General features: G+C 54.8%; 7 protein-coding genes across 7 annotated transcripts; 2 read left to right on the top strand and 5 right to left on the bottom strand.

Annotated features, from left to right (window-relative positions):
• Window positions 1-34: 34 nt before the first annotated feature.
• Window positions 35-399, bottom strand: B0H18DRAFT_1125336 (uncharacterized protein; the record flags this gene model as incomplete). Its single annotated transcript, XM_048035007.1, has 3 exons — window positions 35-123; window positions 167-206; window positions 259-399. 3 exons carry the CDS (start codon window positions 397-399, stop codon window positions 35-37), a joined length of 270 nt encoding a protein of 89 aa, XP_047886756.1.
• Window positions 400-4115: 3716 nt separating this feature from the next.
• Window positions 4116-4583, top strand: B0H18DRAFT_886657 (uncharacterized protein; the record flags this gene model as incomplete). Its single annotated transcript, XM_048041132.1, has 1 exon — window positions 4116-4583. The coding sequence occupies one exon, from the start codon at window positions 4116-4118 to the stop codon at window positions 4581-4583; it is 468 nt and encodes a 155-aa protein (XP_047886755.1).
• Window positions 4584-5448: 865 nt separating this feature from the next.
• On the bottom strand, window positions 5449-8450 carry B0H18DRAFT_1143943 (uncharacterized protein; the record flags this gene model as incomplete). Its single annotated transcript, XM_048035671.1, has 7 exons — window positions 7918-8450; window positions 7767-7864; window positions 7446-7716; window positions 5995-7397; window positions 5712-5957; window positions 5533-5661; window positions 5449-5462 (listed from the first exon to the last, which is right to left on the bottom strand). The coding sequence occupies exons 1-7, from the start codon at window positions 8391-8393 to the stop codon at window positions 5449-5451; spliced, it is 2637 nt and encodes an 878-aa protein (XP_047886754.1). The 5' UTR covers window positions 8394-8450.
• Window positions 8451-9248: 798 nt separating this feature from the next.
• On the top strand, window positions 9249-10567 carry B0H18DRAFT_1125333 (uncharacterized protein; the record flags this gene model as incomplete). Its single annotated transcript, XM_048035006.1, has 7 exons — window positions 9249-9315; window positions 9385-9500; window positions 9559-9720; window positions 9772-9847; window positions 9910-10014; window positions 10075-10268; window positions 10328-10567. The coding sequence occupies 7 exons, from the start codon at window positions 9249-9251 to the stop codon at window positions 10565-10567; spliced, it is 960 nt and encodes a 319-aa protein (XP_047886753.1).
• A 342-nt stretch (window positions 10568-10909) lies between these two features.
• On the bottom strand, window positions 10910-13634 carry B0H18DRAFT_1044165 (cytochrome P450). The gene is made up of 12 exons (XM_048030706.1): window positions 13523-13634; window positions 13130-13469; window positions 12884-13070; window positions 12701-12830; window positions 12610-12642; window positions 12485-12555; window positions 12296-12437; window positions 12169-12241; window positions 11815-12120; window positions 11650-11757; window positions 11246-11597; window positions 10910-11177 (listed from the first exon to the last, which is right to left on the bottom strand). The coding sequence occupies exons 1-11, from the start codon at window positions 13592-13594 to the stop codon at window positions 11407-11409; spliced, it is 1653 nt and encodes a 550-aa protein (XP_047886752.1). The 5' UTR covers window positions 13595-13634; the 3' UTR covers window positions 10910-11177; window positions 11246-11406.
• A 600-nt stretch (window positions 13635-14234) lies between these two features.
• Window positions 14235-17178, bottom strand: B0H18DRAFT_1044153 (cytochrome P450). The gene is made up of 15 exons (XM_048030705.1): window positions 17124-17178; window positions 16544-17059; window positions 16393-16493; window positions 16225-16334; window positions 16100-16175; window positions 15576-16038; window positions 15475-15530; window positions 15263-15419; window positions 15187-15211; window positions 15112-15126; window positions 14977-15051; window positions 14869-14924; window positions 14724-14813; window positions 14645-14670; window positions 14235-14592 (listed from the first exon to the last, which is right to left on the bottom strand). The coding sequence occupies exons 2-15, from the start codon at window positions 16851-16853 to the stop codon at window positions 14374-14376; spliced, it is 1779 nt and encodes a 592-aa protein (XP_047886751.1). The 5' UTR covers window positions 16854-17059; window positions 17124-17178; the 3' UTR covers window positions 14235-14373.
• A 5067-nt stretch (window positions 17179-22245) lies between these two features.
• B0H18DRAFT_1125329 (cytochrome P450) lies at window positions 22246-24432 on the bottom strand (the record flags this gene model as incomplete). Its single annotated transcript, XM_048035005.1, has 13 exons — window positions 22246-22327; window positions 22382-22552; window positions 22607-22723; window positions 22787-22868; window positions 22949-23122; window positions 23181-23193; window positions 23251-23264; window positions 23329-23437; window positions 23486-23614; window positions 23664-23799; window positions 23863-24000; window positions 24081-24195; window positions 24249-24432. 13 exons carry the CDS (start codon window positions 24430-24432, stop codon window positions 22246-22248), a joined length of 1464 nt encoding a protein of 487 aa, XP_047886750.1.
• Between the last annotated feature and the right edge of the window lie 238 nt (window positions 24433-24670).

Below are 24670 nucleotides of genomic sequence, written 5' to 3'. Positions count from 1 at the left end.
AGTCCCATTCTGTCTAGCGAGATGAAGAATTGCTTCAGTGTGCATCCCATTTGAAGAAACCAAAGCCCGTCGCCAGAGCAAGGTTTGAAGCCGGTTGAATGATGGAACCGGCGGCAAGCCTTCCTAGGGCGGTAGTCAAAGAACGACTCTCACGACCGTGACCTACTGAAGGCCGGCAGGGAAGCTGTCTTCCCTTTCTTCGGGGGCTAACGCAGCAACAATCAGCATATGACAGCACAGGAGCTGCTCGGAACGCACTGCACACACTGCTTTCGCGCCCTTGAGGACATCGTTCGGAGACACCGTGGCTGGAGTTCCGGTGCCCAGCAGGCGGACCAGCATGCTACTTGCATTTCGGGGAGTCGCACTGAGGTGTCCGGCCACTCTCAGGGCGTCCATGGTAGGACAAATCCCGTCCTGGCAGCATACGCATATCCCATTTTCACAAGGCGCTATGGTGGTGAAGGGAATGGGTAACTTGTCGAGTCGTATTATAGTAAGCTTTGACAGGCGGATGTCATGGGTTCGAAACACTGCGCCGTCCAATACTTATCTTATGCAGTGGGGGCTTTTGTGCGTTAACGTGCCAGCGATTCGTACGATCGGTCTTTTGCCATGGGGAAAGCATTCGGAGTCATAATGCAGTCTCAGATGAAGAAGGAACATTGGTCTCACCGGAACAAAGCCCCTTGGTCGAATCCCTCCATCTATACACGCGTACTCCGGTGTTGAACGTCGGCCCCTGGGACAAGACTGCCGCGGTTTTTGCCTGCAGGGTTACTTCCAGCCTAGAAACTCGAATTCACGGAAGCGTGTTCGATTGAGAAAGCCGGGACAACAGCTGAGATTTCCAACACAACCGCACATGAGGAGGAGAGTAGTGACTTGGAATTGAATTTGAGTTGAACACTCGAACATTGAGCGCATCCGCACTGGCATCATATCCGCAAGTTCAGGTGCCCGATCAGTGCCCGATCGCGTCCCACGTGGCAGTACTGACGGACTGCCACTGGCAGTGGCGCTGACCGGCGCTCGCGAGCAACCTTCGTGTGCCCGCTGTATCACCACTCATTCAGACCAACGCATTCCTTGGGTCGACTGCGGACCTCCCTGTTGGCCGAATGAGAGTGTATAGATACGGAACCAATACTGTGACGTTCCATAAGTTTGTTGCGAGCCCGCTGCACCGTTGATTCAGTCTAGTATCCGCCAGCCGTGACCAGCAGCCTGTTGCGGTCCGAAGGTGTGTGCTAATCTGCTACGAGTTACTAACTCAAAGCTGACAATAGTATGTTCCGGAACCGAACGCGACAGTGTCAGGTTACGTCCACTCTTGCAGTGCCTTTTGAATATGTCGGTGGCACATCACGTCTTGAGGACCCTGTCATGTCAGAGGGCTCCGCACTGGCCTGGATCCGCAGTCTATCACACCCTACTGAGGATCGGCCAGACTTGGGCCAGACATAACTGAGGAGGGAACGTGTGCAACCACATTGATGCGCCCAGCTGATCATGGGCCGGTGGCGGCGAGGACTTGCGGACACAAGCGCCGTGGAGGAGAGGAGGAAATGATGCGGCCATCGCCCGGCCAGGGCCGGCCTAGATGTTCGACATGGCTGGCGGGAATGCTCAAAGGTTTGTGTGTCCTGTATCCTCTTCACCGTGCATCATCTAATGCCTGTCGTCGTAGTGAACAGCCACTATACTCCTCAACTTGAAGCCTATCAAGTCAAGAATAGCATCCCTCAAAGTTGTCCGTGCAAACGGCGCTGAACAGGAAGAATAGGAACACGGGTAGCCGACGGGTACCCGCTGTCAAGATGCTGTGGAAGATGGACAGATGAGACGGGAATAGATAGATTTTACTGTGACAGATGTAACAACGAACCTTAGACGGTCGACATATAACACGACTGCCCGACGCCCGTTTCCCTTGTCCTCGAATCGTCGCCCTCTTCCGCTCTCCCATACTACCGCTACCATGTCCCGAACTCGTTCCTCGATTGTTCCCTTTCGTCAGCAACTCCGAAGCCGCGTCGATGAGGCATACAGCGACAAGTTTCGCCAAGTGTTTGATGCCTGGTTGGAGTACCAGCGTGTGACTGTGGAAGGTAAGCAGCATGGTGTTTCAGATCGCAGGCCGGTGCCCTCGGGCCTCGGGGCTGGCGTCGTCGGCCTCGGGTCCAAGTCTCATGCAGGCACTGATGCGGCAGTTGCCTGATACGAGTGTGACCGCTGCGGGCGCTACGGAGTAGTGTCGCTCCGGCGGCTCCGCCCTCGTCTTCGCGGTGTGACACGAGAGTGAGGCGTCTCCTCGGAGGAAGAGGTTGGCGTTTGGGCAAGCCTACCAGGTGTTAGCCGGGGACGGATGCGGTGACGCGACCGAAAAGAACACAAAAGCCACACAAAAACCCAACCGTGAGGTCGAGCAGTGGTATGCGAGGCCTCTGCGTCTATGAGATGTACGGGGGACTGTACAGTGGTCTAGGTAAGAAGGAGGAGGACGGACAAGACTCCGAACGACGTGGGAGAGCTTCGAAGATGTCGAAGACTGTTCGAAGACGAGGGCTAAGCCTCGAAGGTAGGAGGGAGGGTTTCGACAGACGTGTTGAACAAACGGTGACAAGGAAGGCGAGCGACGGCAGGAGAAGAAGTGTAGAGCCTCTCGGGGCAACTACGAGCTGGCGAACGTACTGGCGAACTGACTGACTGGCTTCGAACGTACTGACTGACTGGCGAACTTGCTGACTTCGAACGTACTGGCTGACTGACGAACCTCGCCGGTGCGAGGTGAGATTGAGAGGGTAAGGGGGTCTCTGAGATTCGAAGGGAACCAGTCCCAGAGTATATACAGGGAAACACGGCTATTACCACTACGGAGCTCCGACGGCCCCAAACATCCGGCTATGGCTTCTAACACGTGACAACTGCTCTCGGGCTCGCTAACCAGTGGTCCGAAGGCCGACCGGCTATCACATGACACCGGAAACCGAGACCACTCGTCGAGGATGTGAGACGACCTGCAAGGACTCACTGGACATCCTGTAGCATCCTATGGTCTTGCAGGAGATCTTCTAACACCGTAGCACATCTTCTAACATGTTCGAGTGTCTTCTAACACATAGTGCATCTTTGAGTGACCTGCGTGCTCTGGGGTCGTCTAGATAGGTGGGTAGGTGCTCCTATAGCGTCACTGAGGTGCCGGAAGGTCGCGGATAGTCTTCTAAGGTGAGCCAGGGTTGGCTACGAACATCAAAATCTTCGAACAGTTGTAGTGGATCTTCTAAGAGCTTCGGAGCATCGTAGAGGCCTAGATTGCGTTTTCGGGGCTTAGGTAGCCTAGAGGCGTATCAGCGGAGAGAGAGCCGCGCGCAGAGACAGCGAGTGGTGGATGAGAAGAACGCCGCACGGCGGGGCTAAGCGCCGGAGCGAGCAAATTTGGGCTGCGCTCGGGCAGACGCCGGGACCGCCCTCGGGCAGACGCCGGGACCGCCCTCTCAAGCTCGGCGAGTCCCGAACTCACGCGACACCGCCCTTCCGCTTGCACGCAGTGTCCTTCTAATCATGTGTAAATTGATTTGATTATTTGCCAGCCGATATGGTCGCCCTCAATGTCAATAACGAAGCCATAGTCACCTTTGACTCCGAGTCAGGCATTCCAATGGGTCATGCTGGTGCAATACATCCCCCGGATGATGCTGCTACTCGTATGTACTATGTGATTACCAATCATTCAGATCCTTACCTCTGATCCTTTGTTATCAATAGCATCAAGTGTTAGTGGCACGGACTCCGACATGGAATCCTCCATATCCTCAGCTAGTGCTGCTTCCTCTGCCACCTCTGATGCCATGCAAATTGACTTGGTTCAAGTGGAGATGGATCAGAGGACCCGGATGAATACACTTTTTGTGGAGTGTCTGCAGCGGATCCGGGTGCAATGGGAGGACCACATCGCGGCCATAGACTCAGCCCGCTACCTTCAGTCATTCTATCGCCCCCCTGCTCCAGTTGGTGACTTTATCTCAAAGCTGCAGTACTATGAGCAGTGGGATTTAGATCGCTGGCATCATTGGCTCAGAATGCCACCCTACTGTTTTTATGACATCCTGGACATGATAAAGGTGAGTTTTGATTGTATTTCTTCAGGCTCTCTTCATATCCATTTCCAGGATGATCCCATTTTTCATAACAACTCCAACAATCCTCAGATGGAGGTCAAGCGCCAGTTTGCCATCTTCCTGACCCGCCTTGGCCGTTATGGCACTGGTGCAGTGGTAGATGAAGTGGCAGAATGGGCCAGTGTCTCAGTTGGCACTGTGTACAATTGCACTCGGCGCTGCCAGGTTGCCATCATGGCTCACCATGATGCTGCTATCAAGCTCAATGATGAGGAGCAGATACAAGGTGCCAAGGCCTTAGCAGAGAGAAAGGCTCATACCAGTGACTGGATGCATGGGTTCATGGCTGTGGATGGAACCCCAGTGAAGTTGTTTGCCAAGCCAGGCTGGTATGGCAACTTGTTTTATGGAAAGGACAAGGTGTATGCCATACAACTTACAGTGATTACCTTTCCCTGTTGATTTGACTTTGTATTGATCTGAATAACATCTTCCATAGCTTATTGTGTTTGTACACTCCCTTCTCATTGGGGAGTATGCTCTTGGACAGCCTGGCAGTACCCATGATGCTACTGCCTTCAAGGAGACCAATATGTACAAGAACCATGAAGAGCTTCTCCAGTCCTATGAGTGGATATGGGGAGATTCAGCCTATCCTCTTTTGCCTTGGCTGATCACTCCTTTCAAGGTATGGACATAATCTCTCTTTGTTGCATGGAAATTAATACTGGCTAAAGGCACCTCGTGGCAAGAACCTTACTGCAAGACAGAAGAAATTCAACTACTATCTGTCCAGCATCCGTGTAGCTGTGGAACATGCTATTGGCCTCTTGAAGATCCGATGGCAGTCACTCAAGGAGCTGCGCATCCATATAGTTGATGAAGACCAGATGTACCAGGCCATTATCTGGATCCGCTCTTGTCTTGTGCTCCACAACCTAGTCATCCGATTGGAGCTCAAGCATGCACGTGACCTAGCTGATGAAGCCATCTGGAACACAGTCATGGAGGAGCTCAATGTTCATAGGACTGAGCGGGAGAGGGAACAGCCTGCTGAGGAGCTGGAAGGAGATGATGGGTATGAGTTTACTCCAGAGGGCAAGCAGAAGCGCTTGGAGCTGCTGGAGAAATTACTTGCAGCCCTTGGCCTGATCATACCTGCAGAAGAGTTGGATGGTCATCTGTAGATGATAGAGGGTGTGTATGTATATGTCCTGATTCAACTCAGGAGGTCTCAGTCCAGTAGTGTCCCTACAGTGTATCTATCCTGATTCAACTCAGTGTTTCTTGTTGCTTAGATGATATCATATGCTCAGGAGCTTCATCATCATTGTCCCATTACTACAAATACAACATGTGGAACAGTATGGAATATGGAACCTAAACAACATGCATACATCCTACTACTGACCTCCATGACCACCCGCAGGGTTACCACCATCATACATGTTCCCAACGTAAGATGACCCAGATGCAGCATTCGACGCACCGTACTCGTGCTGTACAGCCCCAGTGTCCTCGTAAGGCATTCCGTACAACCCTTCAGTATGAGGTGAGTCATGTGTAATTTTGAAGATAAAATTGACGTACCCATCATAACGGAGATGTCGAACATGTCGTTGTCGGTGTGCGCACCCTGGACGTGAGCCGGGTTGTACACACCCTGGCCGTAGACAGCCTCGATGTGCGCGCCCCCAACATGCGTAGCCCCGACGTGCGCGCCCCCGACGTGCATAGCCCCGGCGTGTGCACCATCGACGTCAGGCGGATTGTACATGGCCTGGCCGTACGCGCCCCGACGTGCGCGCCCCGACGTGCGTAGCCCGACGTGTCCACCTCGACGTCAGGCGGACTGTACATGGCCTGGCCGTACGCGCCCTCGACGTGCGCGCCCCGACGTGCGTAGCCCCGACGTGTCCACCCTCGACGTCAGGCGGACTGTACATGGCCTGGCCGTACGCGCCCCCGACGTGCGCGCCCCCGACGTGCGTAGCCCCGACGTGTCCACCCTCGATGTCAGACAGATTGAAATTGTACATGCCTTCAAGTTGGCGGTATGCGCCCCCAACGTGAGAGCCCCCGACGTGAGAGCCCCCGACGTGCGAGCCCCCAACATGTGCACTGTCGACGCCAGACGAGTTGTACATGCCTTGACCATACGTGCCGCTGACGTGCGCGCCCTCAGCGTCAGACGGGTTGTATACGCCCTGGACATGCGCACCCTCGATGCGCGCGCCCTCGTTGTACACGCCGACAGCATTGTCGTGCGCGTCGCCGCTGTGTGCGCCGTCATCGATGTGTGCGCCCTCGTCGTGCGCGCCGTCGTCATGCTTGCCCTCCGAGTCGTCGGGCGTGCCCTTGTTCATGTCCTCGGCACGAGACGTGCCCTGCGAGTTGTTAGTGGGGTGGATGAAGATGCTACGGTCGGTGATGGGAGAGCGGTGAGTATGACCGCGCGATGGGGCCCGCACAGTGGCCGGGTAGTCACTGGCAGCGCGGGACGTGCCAGCAACGGGCGCGGACACCGGGAAACTTGAGGGAAGCGCGTACCCAAGGTCTTGCAGCTGGTGCGTTCTCTCGAGAAGCTTGAGTTGAGCCTCAGTTTGCGCCTTCTGCATCTCCAACAGCCGTATTCGCTTATCCATGAGATCCGCCTCTACCCGTGCCGTCTTACGCCTCTCCTTCTGAACCTTGAGCTCATTGACGTACTCGCGGTCCGAGGACACTGTCTCTCCCGCCGTATCCAGCATGTCGTCGGCCGCGTCGAGGTTCGGCGTTGCAAGAGCCCTCGCAGCGGCGGCGCTCGTCCTCGTCTTCTTGGCCTGAGGCTGCGCCCGGGCCGGTGCCTTCTCCGAGGCGCGTTTGCTCCGAGTGGCACTCGTACGCGATGCGAGGGTTGACGAGGTTGAGACGCCCGAGCTTGTGCTCGTCACCGGAAGCGAGGAAGAAGACGCTGACGCGCTTGGAACACTGGCATGGAGGGAGCCGCGTGATGACGCCGGACTGCTTGGGATCGTATACAGAGGCTGGACGTTTGAGGAAAAGCTGCGGAGGCTCGAGGTTTCACTGCCGGGAGGGGTGGGGTGGCCTGAGAGTGGGCTGGCCGTACGATGGTCGAACAACAAGGCACTTGGGGTTGGAGGAAAGGCTTGATTCCCATATGACGTTTGGGGTGGTGGTTGTTGTCGCCCGTAGTACGAGGTTGCGTTGTCGGCGTGTTGATTTGTGACGTAGGGCACATAGCCAGGATTGTTCGACCCAGACGCCTGTGTATTGCTGCAAAAAACAATAAGATGAGCACTTCCATCGCAAGCGATGACGTACCTCATAGCCAGTTGCACCGAATTATCTGCTGCCCACTCACCGTACCCTCCCATCCAATCGCTGGGCCCAGCCTCGCCTGCGGTCCACTCGTTCACAGTTGTATCGACCAAGCCGGCGGCGCCTTGATGCAGGCCCAGGCGCTCTCGCGTGCTCGCCCGTAAATCTTGGCCGGGCGTAGACGTTTGTGCAGGGATCACGAACGTCGGTGCACTGCCCCACATGGGCGCAAGACGTACGACCCATTCTTCCGGGAACTTGACATGTACTTTATCTGCTGGTCGTCAACGTCGCAGCCCTAAACCAGGAGGGCAAATGACGTACCCTTGACACTGTTGATCCCATGTTCACGATCCCTTTTTGACACGCCATATCCAGTCCCTCTGTCCACCGACGTAACCCGAGCATACTCGCCTCTCAGGCTGACACACGTTGGATAAGTGAATTTTCTATAATAGCGTACTAATTAACTTACTCTCGTATACGAGTCCCGATGCGATTGGTCCAGGTTTGCATTTTGCTGTGCTTCGTTGCCTCGAAGGCCGCACGAACCTTCGGATGCTCGTCTGGGTGAGTGAAAATGTATTGCGCAATTTCGAAATGAATCTGGGAGTGCCGCGTCTTCCTCGACACATTGTTAAGACCCTTTGCTGCGCTTTCCTTTGACCATTCGCCGAACAGCTGGCGGCGCTGCCCTTCGTTGGCCTCTAGAAAGTCGAGGAGTCGGTCGGTCCGGTACCAATATTTCGAGTGAGCCCAATGGATAGTCAGAGTGTCGTCGCCAGGGCTGGCCTCATCGACGTCAAGCTCCTCGTCGACGTCAGGCTCCTCGTCGGGGCCGACACCAGCAGGATTCAGAGAGGACATGTTAAAAAAGCAGAGGAAAGGCGAAAGTGACGAGTGTAGCCTCCTCGCAAGGCGCGGGAGGCAAAAGAGAGAGACGGGGACCATCGAGGGAGGGGAAGGGGAAGCCAGGTACACGACCTCCCCGTGCGGAGGCCTTGCGGCGGGTAAGAAGCGTGACAGAAGCGTAACGCGCGACGGAGTTTGAACAGAAAAAGAAATCATCACGATGTTTTTTCTCCACGCTACACACGCCACCAATCCTCCGTAGTACGATCGGACGATCGGACGTGCCCGATGCGCTGTAGCGCCGTTGGCACGGACAACTTTGAGGGACGCTAATGCCATCCACCCACCATCGACCGACGGATGCAAAATGGAGTGTGATCGTGATCGGCCGGTGGTCTGTCAGGTCATGTCAGGATACGCACTACTTACTGGCGCTGTCATTCGCTACTGATCAGCGTCTACCCCCTGGAGAGTACGGAACTCGAGACGCAGCGCACCAGACGACAGGTATCATAGCCGTAATCGATTGACAGTACCTGCAATGCCATCTAGGCCAATACTGTCTCGTTTATCGCGAATTCAAAACCGCACGGACAAGGCGCAACCTTGGAGGCCAGTACAATGAGGCGTCGAGCGCTCACACTAAAAGCTTAGCATGACATGCGATTAATTGATGCCCCTCCAGGATGATCCCCCGCTCAGGCACGAACACTCACAGCACCTCGCTTCACTCCTGCGGAGACCGCAATCGTTGACAGGATGACGGAAGTGAAACCCGCGATCAATGAGCGCGGATTTATAGGACGTGCTGCCGCTGTTGGTGGCGCCGCCCCCAAGCGTATCACATCAATCGCGATGGTGCACCGGGACCGCAATGGCTGTGCGGCGACGGGACGACCTGCCGCTATAATGTGATCAACCACCTGGGACGCTCTGCACATCCTTCTGCCCACCATGCCGGGCTGGATGACCAGTGCGAAGGCTCCGATCGCTGCTGTCACGCTGGAATGTATTATTTATGGTGAGTGGTGTTTCTCTGGGGTCGTATATGAGGCGGCTGGCCTAACGAGTGGCTTTGGATCGCTTGCAGGGTTTGCGACATGTACGTTTGCGATGACGGTGTGGGTTCTGAAAGACCGGAGGAAGCTCCCGGTGAACACGACGATGCTCATCATAGCAGCGGTGCTTTGGCTCATGTCTACGGTAGTGCGTATCCCAAACTTCCTCGACGCGAGGCTCGTTTCGCTGATCGGACTGTGTCCAGCGTACCTGCACGGACATCGTGCAGCTAGAAACCGCGTTCGACAACGATAACCTCCGGACACCCACCGGCCCCTTCGACTATCTCTTGGACTTCAGCCATGGCCTGTTTGTGTTCGACCAATGTCTTTATTACATCTCCACCATTATCGGAGATGCCGTTGTGGTATGTTGGCAGTCTTCAGAACCGGTGCGCAAGACTGACGCGCCATGCCAGATCTTCAGATGTTATGCCGTTTGGAAGAAGTGGTACATCATCGCTTTCCCGTGTCTGACCTGCGTTGGGGCTATATGTGCGTGCTGTATCTGTTCGCATGACCTAACCTCGGATCGCTGATGTCCCGCGTATGACCAGGTAGCTTCGCGTGGGTAGAGTGGTGCTTCGCGAAGGGCATCCCGTACCTCAACTGGATCCTCATGGCGTTCGCCTTCACGCTGGCGACGAACCTCATTGCGACTGGTGCGTATTTTCTGTGATTCGACGCATTACTTGTAGTCCTCACTCAGAGCCAATGAACAGTGCTCCTCGCCTATCGCATCTGGGCCGTCGGCTCGCAGACATACCGGAACTTCGACTCGACCTACAGGCGGAACCCACTTCGCCCGATCCTATTCGTGATCATCGAGTCTGGGATGATTTACTCTGTTATGCTCATGCTAGCGCTCATTACCATCATCCACGCGCCGAGCGTGGAGTGGGTCGTGAACGGCTTGGTACGTCCCGAGCATCCACTGAGAGCTGCATCCCGACACGATCCCCCATCCTTCCTTAGATGACCTCCCTGATCTCGCTCATCTTCAACATGGTCTTCGTCAGCATCGGCATGACCAAGAACCTCCAGGGCTCTACGGCCGTGCGGAGCTCGATTCGTACGCCGGTGCCTCTCGGCGCGGTTATGTACAACAACAGCAACCATGACTCCAGATCTGGTTCGCGAACGGAAGGCACCACTGATACTGGGCCATCCGTGTACAAAGGGACGGAATTGAAGCACGTGGACTCGTATGTGTAGTGCGACGTCTTTGCGACCAGCATAGGAGGGAGGGTGTAAGGGTGAGGTGTAGATATATTACTATTGAACGGTGTACAGTATCGCTCCGTAAGTTTGTTGGCTGGCCCCCGTAGTAGTAAGTTATTAGTGACATACCTCTCGTTTACACTCGTCAATGCTATCACTGCCTCTGTCAGATTGATCTCGGGCACTTTCCGAGCATATTCACGTGCGTTCAATTGCATCAAGCTTTGCGCCAAAGATGGAGCATGAAGGGTGGCGATGAAAGGCGGACAGACTCGATGGAAGTAGAATGACCTCGGCCCTCCTCAATTGGCGCGCAGTTTGGTAGCGATGCGATCTCAATTTCGGCGCTAACCGTCGCTACTGACCGCTCGACGACACGGGCGACCTCTGGAATTGTCCACTGCGACAATGTGTTCACATTTTTCTCAAACTCGTCTCCTCCGCAGACAGCTAGACTTCGCCCTGGTGATCCTGAGGCATACATACGCGCGGTCATGCCGGCTCAGGCTGACAGCGCAAAACGGTGTTCGGAGGCGCCACCGAAGATGGGACTAGCAGCGTCTCGTTAGGCGTACAGTCAGTCGATAACAATGATATTCATGGGTCAGTGTGAGCCAGCGTTTTTCGATGTAGACGGAGAAGTTGCAGTACTGATGTTACATTCACGAAAGGCATTCACTGTAACGCCGCTACTCGACCAAGATGCAGTTACAAGTTCCACCACGTGACATTTGTAGTCTCCGTTGCCGACCATAAAAGAACGACAAGCGCTTTTATGACACATTTGGTCCTCTACAAGCTGCCCACTCTCAGTCCTCACAGGTGTGCTCCCATTAGTGCCTGGGAGTCGCTGTGATCATGAGCGGATGCTTGAACAGAGTCGTCCGCATATTGAGGCATCCGTCCATCCATGCTTGCTCGTCGAAGCCGGGTGCCAGACGCATGTCGAAAGCAAGTACGAGTTTCGCGACGACTAGATGGATCTCACGAATAGCGAAGGTCTTGCCTAGGCAGCTGAACGGGCCTGCTCGAGAGAGTAAGTGCGCAGATCCGTTATAGATTGTACATGTACTGACCAGACGAGAAGCACATGATTGCATTCTTCTTGGTCACTGTCGACGGCCCCAGACCATCTGGAGACCATCTCTCAGGGCGGAACTCCATAGGGTTCGGATAGAAATTCTCTGTTCAGGAATTCAACCGTTTACCATGCGTTCCACTTGCGTGCCAAATTTACTCACCGGGACTAGTTTGCTGAACGTACGGCGGTACTCCAACGATCGTTTTCTCGGGGACGTATTTGCCGTCGATCACCACCCCGCCTTTGGCCACTACACGCGGCAGGCCCGGGAACGGCGTTCCCAAACGCAAGCCTTCGTGCACGACGCCGAACAGGTACGGAAGCTCTACGAGTTTCTTCCAGTCATTCGCTTCTTCGGGAGAAGAGAAATGCTGGTCGAGCTCCGCGCGCAACCTGGCATATGTCTCCTGGTCTCTGAGCAAATAAAACATCAGCAGGGTGAGACTACCCGCAGTGGTGTCCGATCCTATGAATCAATGAGCGACGCCGACTCAACAGCAATATTTCTGCATACCTGCGACGATGGAGAATGTAGCATCAAGGTCAAGTTCCTCGTCACTGAGACGCTCGCCGCCGAGTTCACCGAGCTGCGGTACAGTCAGCAAAGGACGGCTCCCAAGACATACCGAGGAAAGGCTTACCAAGTGAGCCGAGATATCTTCTTGCCCAGGCGCATTCTTACGTTCAGCCATGATGTTCTTAGAGATTCTGTCAAGGACATGCACATCCTTCGTGACGGGCAGGTACCACATAACGTCGAAGAGGGGTGGTATCTCTCCGAGTCTAGTTTGTGTCAGAGCAAGATTGAAGAGAAGTTGCAGGACACTCACGTCTCGAATAGGACCGTGGCGTTCTGCACGCTTGCTACGACACCATGCGGATCCCCATCTTCCATGAGTTCCTACGCGACATCGTCAGTCACATCATTTGTTGATTATATGGCAGTTGAGCTTACGATCCTAGATGCCTTGCCGAATGTAATGTCCGCCTACAAGACAGCGTTGGCGAAGGAGCCCGTAGGTAGTATAGTATGGAAAATAACTGACCATCAAATCATAGGCCCAATGCCGTATGACTTCTGTCATATCGAGCAAACCTTCCTTGGTACGCCGTCGCTCTATGCACTGCAGCATCTGTAGCGTCCGCTTGTTTACAACGCTCAACATGTGCTCCACACTGTACACGCGGTTGTCAATCGCTACAGCGTTGGTAGAATAACACACGCTTACGCGGGGGCGGAGAATGCGGGAGCCCAGATCCTGCGCCGTTTATTGTGGTCGTCGCGCTCGCGTATGAAGAAGAGACCTCCGGGGTGAAATCTTCCAGGTCGGTATGCCTCGCTCTTGTCCATGCTATGGGGCGAAGCATATACCGGCATAATTGCGTTGGGACTGCTGATCGACAACGTAGTGGGACCTGCGGTAAAGGTCAGTCAGCGATTTTCTCCCTAGTAACGGCGTGATACGAGTACTCACTTGTGCGCACGAAGGAGCCGTACCGCTCATGTAGGTCCTTGATGATCAAGTATCGTTTCCCGGACCAGACAATGTGGGCAAGTTTGAGGGCCGTCACTTTGTTGATAAGTGGTCCAGGGAAGGCGGCGAGCGGGTGGAAGGGCGAGATGCGATACAAGACTGTGATGGCGGTCATGCATCCAATGTACAGACCCATCGCCTGAGCCGTTTGGATCAACGTTTCAAAAGTGCCCAAGCCCGCATGGGAGAGCAGCGATGCGGTCGACGCAAACACAATCAAGAGATACGCCAGGAAGACGTCTCCCCGTACATCGAAACGGTGCAAGTACAGACAAGTTGTCTTAACGGTGGATATCAGTATGTCGTCCCTTGAGACTAGTGCTAAGGACATACCAGGCTTGCTACCGCACTGAAAGTGAAAAGGTTGGCGGACGTCGCGTCTGCGGCGACCCTCAAGGTAGCCATTGCAAGAGGAACTGAAAGCTGAAAGCTGCGCTACCCTTACGAATGTCTGCGTATTCATATACCATAACGCAGTTTTATGTTGAGGTTAGTCGTTACTTCGTGACACGTCCAAAGAGCTGCGCTGAGCACCAGGACCCCAGGAAAGCCCTTTGTCCACTTGTTACAGCCGTCAAGCGGATGATGGCGGCGTTTGCATTTCATATCTTACTGCATATCAGGGCGTCGGCATCAGGAGTGCCTCATGAATCTCCTGGATGAGCGTTTTGGACAGTTCTACGCACCGGGAGATGCGTACCTAGATGGCGGCGCCGAAGAAGAATCTTGTCCGTAGTCCTCCATTCCCCTGGCTCTCTCTCACGCATTTCGATGATCCGCCGCGGTGCACGGAGCGCTGTGTATCGAATTCCGGGAGATCGAGACCTCGCCAAGGTATCTGTATCCAGGCATCGGGCGGTTGTATGTAAGTGACTTACAACTTCTCATGGACTACGCGTCGGATCACTTCATTGGCGACGACTTGCCATTGTACCCCAATCTGTCCCGGAGCACCGCCTGAACGCGTAAACAGCGACCCTTCCGCCAGGTTTGGTGTGCATATCCGATCGCCCGTGTTAACCATACTGAGTGCGCACACCGGAATCACACTAGCTCGAGAGGGTGACATTGCCTGAGTACTATATGATTGTTACATCTGTCAACGACGCATCTCCTCTGCAAAACAACTGGATTCTAGTCGATCCAGAAAGAGGAGCCGATCACCGCCCTTCGCCCGCCGCAGTCTAATCGTCTGCTTCAGTCATCGTAAGCCACAAACCGCCATAGGAGTATGCAGTAAGGTGGCTACGAGGGAAGATTTGTTCAATCCCCTTCCGACCTTCACAGGAGGCCCAGTCAGCCGGCGGATGGGTCTCGCGCGGCTGGAACTCTGTTGCGAGGCGAAATTCGGAGAACTGTTGGAGAAGTCGTATCAAGACGAAGCTCGCTTCGTTGTACGCGAACTGAAAAACAGTAGGGTCAGTCCTGCGACGAGGAGTATAACACGGTGCGAACCTGTTGACCAAGGCAGATACGGGGACCTAAGATGTTTGCCTTGAGGAATGCGCATCATTTCAAGTAGGAAAGATCTCACCGGCATTGAAGGGAGCAAAGATCATCGGGTTAGGTATCAAGTACTTCTTGACACGCTCGTCGAGGAATCGCTCCGGATCGAACTCCTCGGCTGCATCGTCGCGGGCATGAGCACATGCCAGCCAGGCGAATGTTCCTTAGCGTACCATCAGGCCCCCACAGATCCTTGCGTCGCTGCATCATGAACACAGAGTAGATTACACTGACAGATTCATGTGAGGTTTGGATATACGACAACGACATCGCAAACTCACCTCGTACCACCGGGGATGAATATCGGTTTACCGTCGGGATGCGGAGAGGGCCAGGTCGTGTCGTGCACCGATTCCCTACAGTTCAACATGGGTCAGTAACGTGGGTGAACGCGCACAGTATGGGCTTCCACTGACCGGACGTTCCAAGGTCTGTCAGAGCGCGATCGAGTGGTCAGTTTCAAGACTATCCCAAGGGCATGAGATGCTTACACCAACGGATACAACCTGAGAGTCTCTGGGGACCAGTTTAAGCGGTAAATTTAATGCAATAAGACATGTTACTCACCGTTCAACACAGCACGCAAGTACTTCATATTCTTGATGTTGTCGAATGTCGGCTGTGCGGAGGGACCTACCGTCAAAAGCACCTCTTCACGCAGACGAGCCATGACGTTCGGATACATCGCGAGGAAATACGCGGTGAAGGTCAAGAGACCAGCAGTCTGCCAGATTCCCTAGTCAGAAGACTTACGAGACGAGCTGTGAAATCAAGCTTGCCGTGTCACGTCCAGCTACCAACATGTTCAGAGTCTCATCCTTCAAGACAGAGACGTCTGCGATACTGTGAGCGAAATTCTCATGCAGGAGTGTCAACGTACCGGATGTCTGCCGGACCAAGTAGTCCAGGAGAGTATCGTGGTCTTCGATCTCCTCCTTGCTGCTATGACTGGCCGCCTCACGCTCCGCCTTCATCTGCTGATGTTTTGCAAGCACCCTGTTCACCACAGGCTCGATGAACGCATTCACGACCGCCATCGGCCTCTTCGACCTGTCGCCCGCGAGCTCGAACATCGGCCAGGCATCGCCGGTGTTGCTGCGCCCCGCGACGACGTACTGCGCCTCCGCGAACGCCCGCGCGAACTTCTCCGCGGGGTCGTCGGACGCCTTTGCGTGCCCGGCATACGCGTCGCCCGGGTACGGCAGGCCGGCGGAGAGCGAGTTCACGCAGGCGCCAAAGAGGAACTCCGTGGCGGAGTCCAGGGTGAAGCGCGAGATGGCGTCCTGGAAGTCCACAGGGTACCCACCGCGCAGGCGTTCCTTCAGCTTAGCGACGAGGTCCTCCTGTGATTGATGGAGGTGTCAGCGGTTGCTGGCCACTTCGAGGTTGTCTGGAGACACGTACTGCGTGCCTGTCAAATATCGCGAAGTGACTGATGCGGTCGCGCGCAAAGAAAGGTCGAGTCATTCCGCGGTGGAACCTGTCGCTAAATCAGTGTTATGTGCGTATATGGAGCAAGTCCCACTGACTTCCACATGTCTCCGTCGGAATTGAAGACGCCGGAACCTAAGACAGACTCCATAGCGACTCGGAATCGTTTGCCCTTGATGTAGTTATTGAAGTCCGTCGCAAGGATGATCTACAAGACGACCCGGATAAGTCACGTCGCCACATCGTAGCAGTTGGCTGAGTCCTACCTTGATGTGTTCGGGCTCCGTCGTGAATGTCGCGTAATCGCCCATGAAGCGATGTCCAAGGACAGAACCGAGCTTCGTGACTCCGTCGAGATGGCGATCGCCTGTAGGTTGGTTAAGTGGCAGTTAAGATGCGAAGTGCAGAGTACAGTACCTATGTAGCCCTCCTTCCACGCTTTGAGGAAGCGAATGAGCACGTCGAGGTTTCCGATCCACTTTCCTTCCCATTGAGGCGGAAGGGCTGAACCGAGCTTCGCTGCCCTCTGCATCTGAGCGCGCATAACGATGAAGTTCACCGTGACGAAAGTTGCGGGAATACTCAGGATGCAGAGGATAACGACGACGGGTGTGGGCAAAGCAAACCCCGTCTGGTCCTTCGCGACATGAGCAAGTACTGAGAGCACCACCGGAGGTAGCAAGAGAGGCCAGAGGCCACTGATGAGATAGAAGACGGGAGGCTTCATTGTGGATTGCAGGTGAGATAGTGACACGTCCTGGGGAGAAGGTTAATGTGCTCAACGAGACTTAGTTTTCCTCTGAGGAATACACACCTTGAATCACGACCAGGAGACGCCTTCCTCTGGATGGAGCTTCGCAGACCTGGCCACTGCTGCCCCAGGACCCCGGAAGGACTGTTGCGTGTTTGATGCCCTGTAATTTGGAACACGGCCTATCAATCGAGCATATTGCCATTGAGTCGCTATCTTCAACTCGTTGCAGTGTGAAATACACACCTCTGCCAATCCGGGGACCATTGATACTACTCCATCCCGCAATCCAGTATCTCGTTCTGGCGAGGCGCCGCGACCTGGACATCGCCGTGTGACAGGACATCACCGCCGACTAGTCATGGCGCTCTCCTTCGGAATCTTGCAGGCAGCGGACTACCTTCATGAGAGCGCGGCGACCACTCCGAGTTACCTAAAGCTGCAGCCCGATGGGTAAGTAGGTAGTTGAAAACACCGTGTCGGGTGAGAAAATGACCGATATTCGGGAATAGACCTTCCAGTAAGGTCTCATGAGGAGAGCGCCCCATCAAGTAGCTGCCGCAACCCATCAGCTACAGGAACTCCATTTGACCGCCAGGGTTTGGCCTAGGCGAAGTAATATCTACCTAGTACAATCAACACGATTGCAATGGGATCCGAGGCCAACCGGAAGCTCTCAGCGCTCACTCCGAGTCCAAGTCATTTCGAAGCGTCCCGGCGGCAAAGGATGCCACGTCAATTGGCAGGGAGCAAGTGCGGCTTCCCGATCATGATCCCGATCTCCGAAGAGGCCGGAGGCCGCATCTGAGATAAGATCAACGATTTACCGTTCCTGCCGGATGCAAATTGGACGTAGGACCCTAGCCTAATAGTCGATCCTTCTTCCCGGACTCTCGTAACCGCTCGAACTGTAGTCTCCGTGCCTGGCTGGTGCGGGCGTTGAGGGTTTCACTGGCCAAAGGTTCCTTGCGAGACCTGCAGCATCATGGATAGCATCGCCCGAGGGAAGTTCTAGCCGAAGTTAAGGACGCAAGTGACATAGGCTTCGGGCACGCGGCATCGCAATCCTCATTGATGGTTTCCACTCCCGCTCCAAAACAACCCAGGATTAAGACTAATCATTGGCCTATGCACTGCAATGATAAATATTTGTCGGTACATCACATCTGTCATACATAGTAGTAATAGTAGTACAACACGCCTCCACAAGGAACAATATACTCGACGAGAGCCCAGTCTAGACTGCAACAGAAACTTCCTTGACAGTGATATCTATCTCATGCTTGGGCTCCGAAGATATCACCAGCTCTTCCAAAGCCTTATCGAGCGCGCTTTCCACGGTAGCAGTACCATCCTCGAACGGCTTGAACACCCTGAGAGTCTGCAAGAACTGGTCCCACTTGGCATCACTGACGATGGGGGCGCGCACGAAGGGCGCTGCGCCCATACCGTCAATGAACCCCGGCATCACAGGAACCGCTGCCTCGAAGGCGTCGTTCTCCTTCTCCATATGGCCGGCGCGAGTCAGAAGACCTGCTTCGACGTACCAGGGGAGATCTTCCTTGACTGTATGGGAAATGAAGAGATCGACGAGCGGCTTCGGAACGCCCTCGGCGAGCGCCGCCTCGTATGCCATGCGCGCTCCGATGGCTTCCACCAGGGACAGGCAGCGGGGAAGAACGAGGGACGCGAAGGTCTTGCTACGGTGGCCGTGCGTCTTCGCGATGTCGCGGCACTCGTCGAAGAGAGCGCTTTCGTGTTTGGCGAGGATACTCTCCGGGTCCGCCGCGGACGGAAGGGTGTACCGCCCGAGGAGCAACTCGCTAGCCAGTCCTAGAAGCAACCGCGGACGTCAGCCCTCACTCGTGTGTGAAACGCGATGCACCATCAGCTCACGGATGGAAAGCACCAGGATGTCGCCTTCGGCAATGACGATGCCCCGGAAGTCGCTCTGCAGAGCTGTCGTGAGTGAAGCCCCACGAGGTGTAGTAACAGTAGTACAGACCAGCTGCGACACGATCTGGTTGTACGCGAAAAGGCCCTGCGCGCCACAACGCTCGGAGAGCGCGAGATGCAGATTCTGGCACTGGCGCATCGTGACCGCCTTGAAGATTGTCGCGGCCGCGTGCCTCACGCGGGGATCGCCCGTCGTGTCCGCGAAACGCATAACGATATGCTTGCTGAGTGCCTTCAGGACGTACACCTGCGCGGCCGCGTAGAAGATGGGCATCTGCTGCGTGCGGAACGAGATGATGGGCAGCGGCGCGCCGTCGGGGCCGCCGATCTTGCGGCGGACGGAGTACTTGAACGCGATGTGCGTGGCGACCTGCAGCGCGGGGATGGAGATCGCGCTCAGGGAGAGTGTGCCGACGCCGACGCGCCAGATCGCGCCGAGGAAGTCCTGGTGCGGCGAGTCCGACTTCTCCAGGCGGCCGAGCAGGGCGGAGGAGGGCAGGGCGACATGCTCGAATCGGGTTATGGCGTGGTTGACGGGCGTGGCGCCGTGGCGAGTAGGGACAAGCCTGTTGTCGTCATCAGACACGGTGTTTGAATGGGACCAACTTGTGAGAATACTCACTGAGCGGTGATCCCTTTGGACATGGTCTTGCCGTCGTTCAGCGTAACGAGAAAAGGGCGTATACCCCTTTTCTCGCCTTCGACAACAAGCTGCGCGAAGACGACCGCAACACACGGGCGGCCGAGCACAGGAATGGTGGGCGGCATGTATCTGACGTAGACGGATCAGTTTTCACACTGTGCTACGAGTCGGATGCGCTCACTTGGCATTCGCTGCCGTGGGACAGTGCAGGTCGAAACTGCCATCTGGCTGAACGGTCGCCGTGGTCCCCAAATTGAAGGCGTCGAGACCATGGCCAACTATCCGCGCGTCAGCGTGCATTCATTTGTTAGAATCAACATCTTCCAACCTTCGGTAAGACAAAATTGACCACTACACGGGTTGTGAGCACGCAATACGAGGAAGGCAGACGAATCACCCACATGGTTTGGTACTCGGCGAGGCTCTGCGAAAGCGGGAACAGATCCTTCCTGTGAGGCAGGTAGGTACTGATCGTCCCGAGACACAGGTTGTAGTGGATAGTCAGCAAGGTGGTCGCAGCGCCGTCGATGCACAGAATCGGATCTTGGTGCAACTTCCAGAATTTCGGTGTCAGCGTCGCGACATCCTTCAATGTCAGTCCTACATGTCTGTCAGATACGTGGTACGACCATGAGGGACGGAGACTTTACCATAAGCCTTGGAGATGGATTCAGCACGGAGGTATGAAACCTCGCCCAGCTGCGAGGCCGATGCCTGCGAAGCCTCAGGCTGCCACAACTCGGTATTCAACAGCGATTCGGTAGGCCACATCTTGTCGCGAGAAGTCTTGTTGTCGTGTGTCCGGTTACGTCTATCTTATATAGGACGATCAGACAGCCTCAGACGGCACAACAGTCACAGTGGAAATATCATTCAAAGCGCTGGCACAATAGAGGCGAACATGTCCACGGACTCGGAGACCCAGTCCCGCCCATATTCGTGCCCGTGTCACCCCGTTCACAGCGGCCTGTACCCGCTGTCAATGCGTCTCCGAGTCGCGTATCTTGACTCACTCTTGCATCAATGAGCGTCATGCAGGTCCCCAGGGCCAACTTCCGGTAGAGGAAAGTGGTGTTCGACGCCCGTTTGTTGGAAGCAAATCGGAAGGCTGGATGTGAAATACACCAGTCCTAGTATTGGGTGGGTGCCATCTATTGCGTACCGCGTCCACGATCTGTATTGGATTGTCTTGTGTTCTAGCTCTTGCCGGCGGGACCCTGCTACCGCCGGACACAGGCTAGCGCATACAGTGATCGCAGCCTGTCATATCGTGCCGTGACAGGTCGTACCCTTACCATTGCGATGCAGTGTCCAGTTCCTATATACAGAATTAACAGAAGAATGAGCAGGCGGAATCGAAGTGTCTCCGCCGAGCACGTCCGCTCGCTATGATCGGCGATGGTCCGCAGAACCCAAAGCGCCGTCAGCCGTCGACTGTCGGAATTCTTGACATAATCATCCACCCACCCTTGACACACTCGGAGCAGTTGCCATCTTAGGCCATCATCTCGCGGTCCTCGTATTGACATCTGGACAGCGACGTTCCTGCCTGAAAAGCCGTCACTGATACCCGATGGTGTGGATGTGTGAGATTTGGTCAAGACGCGCTGGCCAAAGGCGGAGGTCCGCAACCACATCTTTCCGTTGCAATACACCAGCGGCCCTTCACTAGACGACGAACCGTTGGAGGAACATGACGGATAGACAAACATCAGAGAAGCGGATTTTGTGCGAGGAAACCCCGACATGGAGACCGTCGAGACAGGTACGTGCGCCTGCGTGGCAAGCTGTCAACCTACTACATCGAGGAAGTCTGCATCACTGGCAGTCAGTTCCAAGATCAAACAGCCTGAGTATTCCCAGTGCGATGCGAGCCAGAAAGCGTCCAATAGAAGGTTAGCACCCTGAGGATCATCCAATCGACTGCGACGTACCATAATTGGGGTACCGATCTCGAAGTCGTATGTGGTGAACGCCAAGTGGCGCCTGTATGCATATGAAAAATGAACAATCTACAACTTTGGCCGCATCATGACTGACACCTACATCACAATGCAATCGCGATGTGCAACTGTTCCGGTGAACGTCGGGAACGACGACGGCGGCCTCGTTACTAGCCTATTAGGGTATGGTTCGAACGTTCAAGCCTATCACCTCGATCAAACACAATCCCGTAATGAAAGAAGGAGGCCTGAGAGTACAGAAGGGGATAGCAGTGCAGCCTACACTCACCATTGGAAACGGGCACTCACGATCTGATGAAATTCGTTCGTGTAAGTAGCAGTATCCCGGCGGTTGTGGAGACTGCAACGGCCCGGCGCCGAATGTTATCACAGTACGTCGCGACGATCGGCGTAAGTACGTAGAAACGAGCGAGTGTGTCCTGTGCAGCGCGCTGAACGTAGTCGGAAATCGACGTCTTCGCGAGTCTTCGCGTCAACTCGTGACCCAGAGGGTGATTACCATATTTGGACAGGAGCTGTATGATTGCCCTGGACTTTACTAACAGGCCTCCGAGTCGGCCCTCGAGCACAACATCACTTGTCATCGCGCGAAGAGGGTTGCAGAACCTTTGATGGCAACTGAATGCGATTAGAACAGCTTTTGTGACTGCTGTTGCGATTGCGGGGCGCTGGATGTCAGGATAAGTACCGCCCGTGATCTAACGCCAGAGTGCCTGACACGCAGTGACTGATTTTACATAGTAATGTTCACGCTCTACGACCCTGCATTGCTCAAGCATACCGAGACTGTTCGAGTCGAATTGGGCTAGTCACCGTTGAGACTCAGGATGGTGGTCTCGACTCTCTGGTTACGTGGCTTCAAGGAACAGTCGAAGGGTTTGGGATGACTAGTAAATTACCCATCAGTATCCTACAGTCGTGATTGACAGCATAAAACGCACCTGATCGAGCCGTTGTATGTACACAGCTCGAGGGGCGAGACGCTCATTGGAGACGTCTTCGTTTCCCGTTCTCCCACCGAAGGAGACGATATGTCGAATAGCGCCAGCGCCGTTGCACATGCTACGAACACATCGGCTTCTCCAAGTGTGTAGCCAGGGCATGCCCGCCGACTTGAATCAATGTGAACACAGCACCTCGGAAGTAGACAATAGGTAGGGACTCACCCGAAGCCAAAGCAAGGCGGCCTGGGGTCTGCCTCGGGGACTTGCCTACGGAAGGCATAAAGCGATCGGGTTGAAAGACATGGGGTCTTGATAGCGCTGCGGGTCATGGAGAAATGCCTTCGTAGAGACGAGGCGTAAGGGCTCTCGACACGTACAATCAGATTATAACAATCAGCGCACCAAACATTCGGGATGACGATTGCGCCCTTGGGAATGAAGTAGCCCTTGTATTCGTCGTCCTCTGTAGTACGACGGAAACCAGCTGAAAGACGAAGCATCAGTCATACAGTTGTCCTTCGTCGGGAAATCGATATCTGACACTAGGTCTGACGACATACGCACCTCCTGGAGCTGGTGGATTCCACCGGAACACCTCTTTCACGAGAGCGTCCACATAAGGCAGCCGTGCCCTGTCGTTCAAGGCTGGAAGCGCGTCGCCCAACACAGAGTCAATCTCGGCTTGTGCCTTCGCCTGAACGTGCGGGAAAAGAGTCATGCAAAGAAAGAACAGGCGAACTAGAAGGATGCATTGCGTTGGTAGCGTATTCTACGCAACGACGCGAAGGACACATACTTGTTGGAATCGTCTGTCGAGAGTTGATGCTGAGTCAGACGGTACAGTGGGAAGATTGGGCGCTACTCACTGTATTAGCCCCGCCTGCATTCGTTGTAGCCTGAAGTCAGACGAGTGGCGAACGATCTTCAAAGTTTGTAGCTCTCACCAAAGTAGATGGACGTCGCAGCCCATTTCACCATATGTTCCTGTTCCGCGCTCAGTGCGCTCCCTTGCATGTTGAAGGAGCCAAATGATGGCTCCGCAGTGCCTGCGGTCTATCATAGTTCAGCGTCGGATAGTGGATAGACCAAGGAGACACTCACAATCTGGCGTTTAAGTCGCAAGAATGGTATGTCAGCCATATCAGCAACTGTCTTCGCATACGCTACGGCCTGTCGCTTCCATGAAGTCCCTGGCATCCAAGAAGGCACGTAGCGAAGTATAGGGAAGACCTGGGGAAAAGTCACTCAGCGAACGTTGGTGTATGTCGAGAGTAAGTACATCGACAAGAAAAGCTCCGGGTGCAGTGACTATACTGAACTGCTCCATGGCGTCACCGTACACAACAGTCATCGGGTCGTCCACTCCCTCGGGAGTGAAACCGTGCGAGACCTGCATCAACACTGACACGACAGCGCTGCACATCAATAGCAGTGCATGAGCACTTCACTTCAAGGGCGGAAATGGGGCCAAAGCGCACTTCTGAATGTGCCGGTCGAGCCGTTCCGGAGCCCGAAGGACGTCCTTTGCGAACCTGTGCCAGTGTTTCTCGAGTCCCTTCTCCGGAGGCAAGACCTTCTCGAGTTGCGCAGGTGTGTTGACGAGCTTGTGGATGAGTCTGCGTTGCTCACGCAGCCGCTCACCATACGATGAGAAGAGCACGACGTTCTTCCATCCGATGAGTTCGCCGCTGTATACGGCTTGGGGCGATCCGAGTAGAGTGCACCACGCTTCTCCATGAGCTCAGAAGCGACTGCCCAGGAATTGAGGATCACGATAGTCTGGCCAAAGACGGTGATGGACACTATGTCACCTATTTCGCGGTACTTTGAGTCGGTGCGAAGACAACCAAGGACGAAGACATACCATACTTGTGACCCCATTCTGTGAACGTTGTCCACAGGTTACCGGTCGGCATGTCGAGGGCGTTGCCCAACACCGGTAGGCCCTTAGGCCCAGGAGGTAGACGTTTACCACGACCACGACTACGGTTGAGCGCGATGAGCAAGACCGCACATAGAGCAGCGGCTACCGCTAAGAAGGCCACCATGATAGAGGGGTCAGTATCTTCGCGAACCCTTGGGGCCTGAGACCTGAGGACTCTCCGTACTAAGCTCTAGAGTCCTGTCTCGACATGTCACAGCAACCACTCTCATGCATTCTGTGACTGCTCGTCATAGACATATCCGACCCCACGATTATCCTTGCGCTGCGCGGGGTCTCTCCAGTCTTCACAACATCTGGTCTGCAGCGATTTGTCGTGGCGCATCACCGATCAAAAGCTATGT

The sequence above is a fragment of the Fomitopsis serialis genome (assembly GCF_022376445.1).
Source record: "Fomitopsis serialis strain Sig1Antser10 chromosome Unknown B0H18scaffold_151, whole genome shotgun sequence".
Taxonomy (NCBI): domain Eukaryota; kingdom Fungi; phylum Basidiomycota; class Agaricomycetes; order Polyporales; family Fomitopsidaceae; genus Fomitopsis; species Fomitopsis serialis.
The sequence above is the reverse complement of the archived record's forward strand: the minus strand, read 5'-3'. Positions and strand labels throughout refer to the sequence as shown.